The 12,058-nt window shown below is 40.4% G+C and overlaps 1 protein-coding gene across 1 annotated transcript in view; it reads right to left on the bottom strand.

Moving 5' to 3' along the window:
• Nucleotides 1–12,058, bottom strand: part of COL4A6 (collagen type IV alpha 6 chain) — a 374,284-nt gene that overhangs the window by 47,369 nt on the left and 314,857 nt on the right. The window contains 5 exon segments of the mRNA XM_023758663.1: nucleotides 6,611–6,664; nucleotides 7,748–7,840; nucleotides 8,851–8,892; nucleotides 9,076–9,111; nucleotides 10,105–10,167. Coding sequence (XP_023614431.1) covers nucleotides 6,611–6,664; nucleotides 7,748–7,840; nucleotides 8,851–8,892; nucleotides 9,076–9,111; nucleotides 10,105–10,167 — 288 coding nt within the window.

Below are 12,058 nucleotides of genomic sequence, written 5' to 3'. Positions count from 1 at the left end.
GGCAGCTCAGGCTGCCCCAAACTCTAAAAGCACTAAGATGGGTCTTATAATTGACAAGCAGAAGGATGATATCACACTCACTTCTGTCTCCTCCAAGGCACATTACTGCAGGCTGAATGCATACAAGGCCCCATACATACTTGTTGAATTAAATGGAATAATTGCCCAGAGGACAAAACTATTTCAAAGGGTGAAGGAATGTCTAGGAACTGTCTTGTGCCCCCCATACACATATTTTGCCACAGTTGTAAAGACAAGGGGGCCTTGTCTTCCTTCTTCCTGTGGTCTACAAATCTGTTTCTCAGAGAGAAGGTCTGAGAATTTGCACAACAATGTGAAAAAAATAAATACATAAGTTTAAAAAGGAAAAAAAAGTAATCTTTGAGTGTGTGTTAAAGCCAATACAAAATAGATGACTTGGCAAGATATTGGGCTGTAGGCTCAGCTTGTCTCCAGCACAGGGAGGCACCATACAGGGCCCTGCTGAACAAGCTGTTCTAGCAAAATGTCCTAGGACCATCTAGTCCTTACAGGTATGCTCTCCAGGGCCCTGATATACTGGTATTTTTGGTTTAAGGATATTAGTCAATTTTAGTCACTTGGCCAGAAATAAGGGGGAATGACATAGTCACTGGGTCAGGGTGGGGAGGATGGTGAAAAAAAAAAGGCAAGCTGACTTACAAAATTAGTCACAGTGATATAAAGTACAACACAGGAAATATAGTCAATAATAAAAATATGCATGGTGACAGATGGTTCCTAGACTTATGGTGGTGATCACTTTTCTAAGGTATACACACATCTAACCACTGTTGTACACCTGTAACTAATGTAATATTGTATGTGAACTTAATTTAAAATTAGATATAAAAATAAAAGTTAAAAATGGGTACAGTAAAAAAGAAAACAAAGAAAAGAAACAAGCAAGGTACAAACACTAGGCTGGAACCAAGAGGTGTCAGAACCCACTGCCCAGTGAGAGACACTGTGGCCATGGTCTTCAGAGACATGCTCCCCTGAGAGGGAGGCCACCATGCAGTCACACTCTGCTTGAGCTTCTCCCTCAACCCAATGACTTCCTAGGGCCCCAGTAAAGGCAGTGGAGATGGCTAGACACCCCTCCACAGCAAGGGTGGCTTCTCTAATGGGAAGGCAGGAGGGAGGCTGAAGCATGATAAGGGGGTGGGAGGTCATGGGGGAGGATCAGGGTGGGATTTGTGGCAATATTTTAGAACCTAAACTGCAGAAATCTGTTCTGGTTGGCATTTGATGGCAACTTGAGATTTGAAACTTGAGAGGTTAGGAAAGTGGTCTCCTTCTCAACTCTGTCCATGTCACACTGCTGCTATTCACCATCAGGGCACCAGGGCCCAGGGCCTAGCTTAAGTCTGGCAAGCTGGGTCTTCATCTTCAAAGGACCCACTTGAAGTGCCTGGAAAACGTGGTGCACAATTGAAGGAGAACACCGCCTGCCCAGTAGCTGCCTCAGGTCCACTCAATAGGTACCTCAGGATTTGCCAGGTTCTTCTCTCTCTCCTCATCTTTTCTATTTTGCCCTACCCTGTGTTTGCCAGTTCCTTGGACAGACAACACACAGGTGCATGATTCCAACAATCTTCATGGGAGTATCTGTGGTCTATAAGTCTGAGTATGCTCCTGGAGACAATGGGGTGAAATGTGTGAAGCTGAGACTGAGCCAAAAATCAGGGATATTTGGTCACTGCAAAGGGTGCAAGAGAAAGAAGGCATACATAATATAGGGCTGGCTACTTGTTAGCAATTGCTGCAAATATTTAGGCTCATATGAAAGGGAAACAAATTGTTAAAGAGAACAATTTGGATTCCCTAAAGATTCCATTCTCAGCTCTGCCTTGAGTGGATAATTGAAAGTTTATGTGAGGGGTTTGGATTTCAAAGTGTGTTTCCTCTGAAAAGCCCAAAGTATCTCAAACATGTTACCACCTTTCTTCTCACAAATTTTCTGTCATAAGACACAGAAGGTACCTATGAATGTTCTCATTAAGCAGGTAGAGATGTTAGGAGTGAAGAAATTACATGATTTGGCAAGTTTTCATATCAAATCTATTCCGAAGTGGGCTGAAAACTCTGATTTCCAACATCTGAAAATATGCTGTGTTATATAAAGAGAGGCATTTTTCAGCTTGGGATGTATTTACAATCAACTGGAGTTTCTATTTTTCAGCCCACATTGTGAAACACTGGAAATGCTGAGCTTCAAACGGTATTGCAATCTATCACCCTGCATTGTTGTCAGCCAGTCTCTTTTTATTTTACAGGACAAAAGGGAACACGGTGAAAATGCAGCAGGGGGAATTATTTGAGGTAGACCCTGGAAGAGAATGAGAGGGAGGGAGGGAGAGTGAGCCTGTAAATCCAGTCACACCAAAGTTCCACCACCATAATGACAAGAATGAACTGGACTGTAGGGGGCAGTGTGGTATGGGGAAAAAGTTCTGAATTGGATAGAAGTAAAGAAAGCTGAATATCTGTCTCAGTTCTGCTAATAATTTGCTGTGTGACTCTGGACAATCAATCCTTTTCATCCGTTCAGCCCATGGTTTCCTCATCAACACAAGGAGATAAGCCCAGCCCACCTTGCATACCTCACAGGCATCACTGGAGGTGACTGAAATCTATGTGAAATGTTCACAAAGGAAGGTGCAAACCTTTTTCCCTAGCACACTTGCAAAGCACTTTATATCTGTGCTGTCCAATTGAAATATAATGTGAGCTACTGTTATTTTAATTTTTTTGTAGTCACCTTAAGAACGTAAAATAAATAGGAGACGTAAAATAATATACGTAAAATAATATCTGATGATTATATTGTCATTATGCTTTTAAAAAGCCCTTATCTCTTAGAAATGCTGAGGTGTTAATTTAATAACATTTTATTTAACAAAATATATGGTAAATATTGTCATTTCAACACTGAAGTAAAAATTGTTAATGGGACATCTTAGATTTTTTCTCATACCCAGTTTTTAAAATCTGGTGTGTATTTCACACTTATGGCACATCTCATTTCAGACTAACCACATTTCAAGAGCTCAGTAGCCATATGTGGCTAGTGGTATCATTTTGAACAGCACAATTTCATACTTTGCAAATAAACTCTACATTGAGAGGTGGGCCTCATTGAGAGTATGTCCATTGCTATATTACAGATATACAGAGAGCTTCAGAGACTTGAAAAAGTCCCCAAACTGGAGCTGAGTCTTAAGCCCAGGTGTCTTGTCTCCAACAGTAGGGTTCTCTTCCTTTCTGATTCATTAGATGCTGAGCTGATTATAATCAAAGACACTGAACACATGATTCTCTGCTCTCCTGTGTTTCTACAGAATAACAGGATCATCATGGAAACAACCTGTGCCACTGGCTCTACTGGCTCTGTTTTCTGGCCACCCAGAGAGACACAGTGTTTCAAAAATCTGTAGAGAAGCACTACAGTCATCCATCCCCACTTTGCCAGCAAGCAGTCATGTTCATTCATCTTTGATTCATCCATTTCCCTCCCTACCCCTTCATCTAACCCATGAAAACCTTGTCAACTTCTCCTTCAAAATACATCTTATGAATTAAGAGCCATATCAACCAGATGTAATATGTGGGCCTCATTTGGATTCTAATTCCAGTGAGGCAATTATAAATAATATATTTATGAGACAATCACAAATCTGAATTCTTTCCTTTAACTGATATTAAGCAATTACTAATACTTAATATCTGATGATTATATTGTCATTATGCTTTTAAAAAGCCCTTATCTCTTGGAAATGTTGAGGTATTTATGATGAAATAATATGTCTGTTATTTGCTTCAGATTGGCTATGAGTTGGCAATTATTGACATTTGTACCATTATGCCATTCTCTCTACTCTGTATATGTTTAAAATGTTCTATAATAAAATGTTTAGCCCTAGCTGGTTTGGCTCAGTGGATAGAGTGACAGCCTGTGGACTGAAGATTCCCGTGTTTGATTCTGGTCAAGGGCACATGCCTGGGTTATAGGCTCCATCCCCAGTAGGGGGCATGCAGGAGGCAGCAGATCAATGATTCTCTGTCATCATTGATGTTTCTATCTCTTTCTCCCTTCCTCTCTGAAGTCAATTTATACTAATCATAGAGGAATATGCAAATTGTCCAGGACGCTGTCACAGTAACAGTAAGGACCAAACAGCAGGCTGCATGGGGCGACAAGGCCGGCAGGGGGGTTAGTGAGGGACGACCAAATGACTGAACAGCAGGCTGCATGGGGTGACCAGGCCAGCGGGGGGACAGTTGGGGGGCGATCAGGCTGGTCGGGGGGCAGTTGGGGGTGACCAGGTCAGCAGGGGCAGCAGTAAGGGGCAACCATGCCTGCAGAAGGGGCAGTAAGGGGTGACCAGGCCAGCAAGAGGGCAGTTGGGGGCAACCAGGCTGGCAGAGGGGGGCAGTTGGGGGTGACCAGGCCATCAGGGGGGCAGTTAGGGATGATCAGGCAGGCAGGCAGGTGAACAGTTAGGAGCCAGCGTCTCGGATTGTGAGAGGGATGTCCGACTGCCAGTTTAGGCCCGATCCCTGGGATAGGGCCTAAACCAGCAGTTGGACATCCCCCCAGGGTTCCCGGGTTGGAGAGGGTGCAAGCTGGGCTGAGGAGGCTCCCCCCCACACACACATACATGAATTTTGTGTACCAGGCCTTTGGTAAAAATATATTTTTGAAAAGTGTAAACTTTTTACATTTTGAATGCATGTACTTTCCATTTTCATTGTTATTATCCTAGTCGAAGCCACTGGACTGCTGTAATAGCCTCTGTTTTCTGCTTCACTCTCCCCACTTTCTCCACTCCCCCATACCCTCTAACCAGAAGTCAAAGCCTCCTAATAGATTCCTGCTACATTTAACATAAAAGCCATATTTGACCGATAAAAGTCTCCATGATCTAGATCAGCGGTTCTCAACCTGTGGGTCTCGACCCCTTTGGGGGTCAAACGACCCTTTCACAGGGGTCGCCTAAGACCATCGAAAACACATATATAATTACATATTGTTTTTGTGATAATCACTATGCTTTAATTATGTTCAATTTGTAACAATGAAAATACATCCTGCATATCAGATATTTACATTACGATTCATAACAGTAGCAAAATTACAGCTATGAAGTAGCAACGAAAATAATTTTATGGTTGGGGGTCACCACAACATGAGGAAATGTATTAAAGGGTCGCGGCATTAGGAAGGTTGAGAACCACTGATCTAGATCCTTCCTCTCTGCCTTCTAATGCCTGGTTCTTGACCTTGCTCACTCTGCTTCCATCCATTCAACTTGTTGTTCCTCAAAAGCTCTGAGCTTTTTCCAAACTTAGGGTCTTCATACTTATGGTTCCCTCAGCCAGAAACAATCTTCCTGATCTTCACATGTCTTGTTCCCTTATAATATGCATTTCCTCAGAGAGGCCTTTCTTGACCATTGTCCAAAGTAGCCTAACCCATTCCCAATCCACATTCCATCACTTTACTTTTTTTTAATCTTCTATGTATCCCTTACCATTTGTTTTCTTGTTTATTGTCTGTCTCTTCCCTCATTTTCCCACTAGAATGTACTTTCCTCAAGGACAGGGACTTTTAATTATTGAACTGTTATTACTCTTATAGCCTCAGAGTCCAGCAGAATGCCTAGCACATAGGGGCCCTCGAAAGGTTTTTTGAGTGAAAGATACAAAGGCAGATAAGAAAGTGAAGATAGGATTACTAAATTTAACTCCCATTTACTGAACAATTGATAAATGTCAGACATTTGCTAAGTCCTTTTCATTAAGTTAAAAAATTTGTCAAACCCTAGTGGATAGAGCATTGGCTTGTGGACCAAAGGATCCCGGGTTTGTCTCTGGTCAAGGGCACGTACCTCAGTTGCTGGCTCCTCTCTGGCCTGGGCCCTGGTCGGAGCTCATGCAGGAGGGAACCAATCAATGTGTTTCTCTCACGTTGGCATTTCTCTCTGTCTCTCCCCCTCTCTTTAAAAAATCAATGGAAAAATATCCTCAGGTGAGGATTAAAAAAAAAGAAAGAAAGAGAAAAAGAAACTTGTCCAACATCACATAGCTAGAATGTGGTGAAACCAGAAGTCAAGCCTAAGTATGTTTTAACTCTAGAACTTGAGCTAATAAACTCTAAGGTATAGAGTCTCATGAAGAGTCAGGATAATGTTCCCATGGGTTCAAGAAACAAAGAACATTTCAAATGGCCTGACTGGAGTGGCTTAGTGATTGAGCATCGACCTATGAACCCAAGAGGTCACTGTTTGATTCCCTGTCAGGGCACATGCCTGGGTTGTGGGCTTCATCGCCAGTGTGAGGCATACAGGAGGCAGCTGATCAGTGATTCTCTCTCATCATTGACGTTCCTATCTCTCTCTCCCTTCCTCTCTAAAATCAACAATAAAAATATATTTTTAAAAAAGAACATTTCAAATGCCTTCTAATAATGAAGATGGTGGAATTCTCTACAATAACCATAGGAAGAAGTCTTCCTGTTAGCCTTCTATTGCTACAGCTTTTGTCCAATCAAACACTATATAGATATTGACCAAATAAAGAGACTTACTGGAAATCCTGGAGGGCCACTTGTTCCTGGAGAACCCTGAAGCCCTGGTTCCCCCTGGAAAAATAAGCAAAGCTTAGTGAGTAGCAGCAGGAAGCAGTGAACTTAAAGGAGATGGCTCTCTTGAGCTACTTGGGCTGGGCTGTGGGAAACCAATGGGGTATCAGGATTGGGGCATCAAAGGGTGGTGCAAATTACAGACTGCAAAAAACCAATGGTTTTGGGGAAAGAGTAACAATTACATGCTAATTTTCCTATATGTGCCCTGGAAGGGCTCTCTAAAGTTTGGGAATAATCAGGAATGCAAGTAATCTTTCACATGTTTATAAACTGTTTCTAATCAATGGATACTTCCTATAAACCTGGAGGGAACCTGGAGCTATTGTTTGCACAAAGACAAACTTAAAGAAATGAGACTAAACATCTTCTCCTGGCTGGATGCATTGGCCAGAGGCACAGAATCATAAAACTTATGAAAACCCCAGGAAAGAAGGGAATGCAGATTACTGAAAAATATCTGGACAGTTTAACAGCATGTAACCATTCAAATACTAGTACACCCATATGCACACTCATTCATATCAAAATACAGAGTATAACACATATTGGCTAAACAGGTCTACAGCTTCAGCCTTGGTAGTTCAGATCAGGTAAATTAGGGCATCTACTGCCACATGTTGACAATATATCCTTTTTAGCATGCTCAAGTTTTAAGGGCAAATAACTTAAAAAAACATACTGCAACTCAAAGAGCAACAATTTATATCGTATGTGCTCTGTCACAGTCTTCGGGAACAACATAATATTGAGAAAGTTGGGAGTTAGGAGGAAAAACCCAACTCTTCAATATTTAAGTTATTTAGCATCTTGAAAATTGGATCTGCAAAAGTGAAACACAGAAAATAATCACTTAAATGAATACTCAGAAAACCAAGAACACTCATATCCACATACCAAAAGACAACCTTTTAAAAAGCCTTTCATGAGGGACAAAACAAAGAAGGCTTTAACTTCACTTTCAAACAAAAATCCATTGCCCAGGACCCACTGCCCTTCTAGTGTGGTCTGGTTATTTGAATTGAACTTTGGTATTAATAGGAAAAAGCTTATTAACTTTTCCTGTTCTTAAATATTCACTACCTTAGATCCTTTCTTCCCTTTGGGAAACCCCATGAATTCCAGTTCTCCAGTAGATGGCGGGGGTCCTGCAGGACCAGGGAGACCAACATCCCCCTGTAAGATCAAAAGGAACTTTAAGCAAAGCAGAACCACACAGACCATTTCTCTAGAGGGTAAGTTTGTCCTCTGTAGGTAACTCACAAATAAACTGTCCATTACTTTGGCCTCTTTACCCTCACCATTGTATCAATGAGGAAACAAAACTATCAGTGCCAAGGAGTGAGAAGAATTATAAGCCTGTCCAAATGCATTTTGTACCAGCAGTGCAGAAGAAGGAAGCAAAATAAAGGAAACTGCAGGTTCATGCTTGCCTGGTCATGCATAAGGGTGTTTAGAGGAGAGCAAAAAAGGGGTTTGAGCAAGGTGAATGGACACTTCTCTGCAACTGTGATCAGACTGTTATTGGTCTAATCCTTGTCAAAAGCACAAGCAGAGGCCGTGAAGCCCATGTTAGAACATTGGCGGCTGAATTTGCTCATTGGAGGCAGTGCAATCTACAAGAGGCACTCATGAAGGGGGAGAAAAACAAGCTTGTAGTCTCTCTTGAGGCTCCTAAATCATTATAGAGGTAAATAGGAGAATGAAGAAGGGGAGATACAAGAGAATGGTGAAAGCATGGCTAAGGAGGCAAGAGAGAGGAGATGAAGAGAGAGGAAGAGAAGAGGAAGCAAGAGGAGGAGGAGGGAAGAAGAAAAGAAGGAAGAAAAGGAAGGAAGGATATAAGAAGCCAAGAAAAGAAAAGAGTAGGTGGCACAGTACACAAATACCCCAGTGGAAGAGGTAATATATTTCAAGAAAGTATATTTGTAAGACATCCACACTTCACAGGTAGGAAACAAGAAGACTACAATAATTTAAAGGAGAAAGACCACAATATCCTATTTGTGGCATGTACACATGAAGCCCTCAAGAGACCTCATCAGAAGATCCATGTGGGGTGGAAAATGATCATTTCCCAAGGCAAAGATTCAAATCCCCTTACACAAGCAGGCACAAGGTTGTAGCCAGAGACATTTTTTTGGAGCACGTGGAATACAGATTGTATTTTGCGAAAATCTATTTACCTTGTCTCCTTTCTCTCCTTGGAAACCTAACCCCATATTCCCCTGGGGCAGGAGGCATAGGGAGGAAAAACAAAATCAATTACTAAACAAGTTCTGGGAACTTCTGTAGGAATGCAGTCTCTTTTTTTTTCCACCAGAAAGTGCATTTAATCAAACCAGAATATCTGGGGAAACATGATTACTTAATGGAAGGAGGCCAAATGTCCTAAGACACAGTATACTTACGTCAAGACCAGGGAGACCAGGGGGGCCTGGAGGACCCTATATTAAAGATGAAAAGAAACAGCACTTTTTAGTTTCAGACAAGAAGAATGTGGGCATGTTGAGAGTACTCCACCCATCTTGGTATAGCCTGGCATTGGTGAAGCAAACTCTAGCTCCCTCTCTCAAGGTTTCAATCTCCCAAATTGACCCAATAATCACATTCATGTTAAGATAGTGAAAGTTTCATGTGTCATTCTTCCCAATAGGCCAATTACTTTGGTGAAGGTAAACCAAAGTAATCAGTGGAAGGATTTTATGCACTGGAGAAAGAAAAATCCGGGCAGGGCTTTCCCAGAACCACACAGATGACTCGCTATGCTTTTCCTATGCCAGCTATGGTAAACAGGATTGGTATAAAAAAGAGAGAGGTAGGTAGAGCTTTCCAAGTTGCAGTGTTGAAAAGGATTTTGAAAATTCTTCTGTGCTCAGGGTAGGTGATGCTGGTGGTAGTATGATTAATTAGCAGCACCAGGGGAGTGGATGGTAACAATAGACATGCCAGGTATCTGCCATCTCTGGGCTATACTTTAGGTTGATCCAGACTAGGTGACTTTGGAAGCACAGAGTGAATAGTCATATTGATGCTAATAAATAAAGACAATACATAGCTCCTTATAAGAGCATACTTTCTTTTAATCCTCCAAGAATGGAGTTACCTTCTCTACTAGGAGAACCTACATTTACACAGGTGCACATTAAATCCATGGCCTAGTGCAGTGGTTCTCAACCTTCTGGCCCTTTAAATACAGTTCCTCATGTTGTGACCCAACCATAAAATTATTTTCGTTGCTACTTCATAACTGTAATGTTGCTACTGTTATGAATCATAATGTAAATATCTGATATGCAGGATGGTCTTAGGCGACCCCTGTGAAAGGGTCATTCGACTGCCAAAGGGGTCGCGACCCATAGGTTGAGAACCGCTGGCCTAGTGGCTAAAGCATTCATGTGAATGAATTCTATGATAACATGGTAGATTTAGTTACTTACTTGAAATCCTGGTGATCCTATAGGTCCTACAGCTCCTGGAGAGCCGGGTGTTCCTCGTGGGCCCTAGAGAGACAAGTTTTTACTAAGGTCATAAAAGCAACACAGTTTCTCAATGAAAATGAAAACATTTGCCCACAAAAACTGCACAAGAATGCTCATATCAACTTTATTCATAATGTCCTAGCCCATGGTTGGCAAACTGCGGCTCGTGAGCCACATGTGGCTCTTTGGCCCCTTGAGTGTAGCTCTTCCTAAGCCTTAGGAGTACCCTAATTAAATTAATAACAATGTACCTACTTATATAATTTAAGATTAAAAAATTTGTCTCTCAAAAGAAATTTCAATCTTTGTACTATTGATATTTGGCTCTGTTGACTAATGAGTTTGCCGACCACTGTCTAGGCGTCCACTGATACAAGAATTGATAAGTGAACTGCAATACATACAGTAAGATAAATAATAGTAAAATGTAACAAACTACTGATATATGAACCAATGTAAATGAATCTCAAAAACACTGTGCTAAGTGAAAAAAGTCTGACCCTAAAGGCTACATATTATATTATTCCCTTTATATGATGCCCTAGAATAGAAAAAAAAACTGATTTAGGATGCCTTTGGGCTGAGGTGGGGGCAGAAATTGACTAGAAAGGGACAGGAAAGAACTTTTGAAGGTGATGGGAATGTTTTATACCTTAAGAGGGTTTTGGGTTACACAAGGATATACATTTGTCAAAACTCATTATATGTACACTTAAGATTTGTGTATTTTATTATATGTAAATTTTACATAAAAAAAACTGTAAACAAATTTTGAAGTCTAGCTAATGATAGGCATGCAATTTACTTTAAAATGAGTAAATATGAGATAGATTGATGGATGGATAGAGATGGGTAGATAGATAGAAATGGGATAAAACAGGCATAGTAATATATTAATGGTTAGGATGTTCACTGCAAAATTCATCCAATTTTGCTGTATATTTGAAATTTTTCATATTAAAGTGATGTAAAAAAAAGGAAAATTTTAAAAAAGAATCAAAACAATTACATTAATATCAGGTAAACTAGAATTCATGGCAAATAATATTACCAGAGATAAGAGGGGGCATTTCATAATGATAAATAGGTCAATTAATCAAGAAGATATAATAATCTTTTATGTGCATGCATCTAATAGCAGAGCTTCAAAATATATGAAGCAAAAACTGACAGAAATAGACAAATCCACATTATAGTTGAAGATTTTAATATACTTCCCTCAGTAATTAATATAAGTTAGACAAAAATTATCAGTAAGAATATAGAAGATACAAAATATATTACCTTGACCTAATGTTTTTTTTTTTAGATCACTATACCCTAAACCAGCTGAATACATAATCTCTTCAAGTGCATATGGAAAGATAGTTCCATATTCCAGGCCATAAAACAAACCCCAACAAATTTAAAAAATACTGAAGTCATACAGAGTGTGCACTCTAACTGCAATGAAATCAACTGGAAATCAATAACAGGAAGATATCTCAAAAGTTGCCAAATGTTTGGAAGTTAAACAACACACATTTGAAAGGAAAAATCATAAGGGAAACTAGAAGATATTTTGACCTGAATGATAATAGTGATGAAATTAAAAATAAGACAATGAAATCTGAAGAGAAAGATGGTATGGGGAAATGTATGGCCTAATTAAAACTAGGAGCAGTAATAAGGTGATATGTGCTTAGGTAAGGGATGGAGAGGCCAAGTGAAATCAAGACTTAAATAGGTGGAAGAGAAACTAGGGATTTGAAGTTTCCCCAGGGATGTATGATAGTAGAATATTTCCTTGACAATCCTATATAATAAAGAGGTAATATGCAAATTGACCATCACTCCAACACACAAGATGGCTGCCCCCATGTGGTCAAAGATGGCCGCCCCCATGTGGACAGAAGATGGCCACCACAAGATG

The sequence above is a fragment of the Myotis lucifugus genome, unplaced genomic scaffold (assembly GCF_000147115.1).
Source record: "Myotis lucifugus unplaced genomic scaffold, Myoluc2.0 scaffold_2, whole genome shotgun sequence".
Classification (NCBI taxonomy): domain Eukaryota; kingdom Metazoa; phylum Chordata; class Mammalia; order Chiroptera; family Vespertilionidae; genus Myotis; species Myotis lucifugus.
The sequence above is the reverse complement of the archived record's forward strand: the minus strand, read 5'-3'. Positions and strand labels throughout refer to the sequence as shown.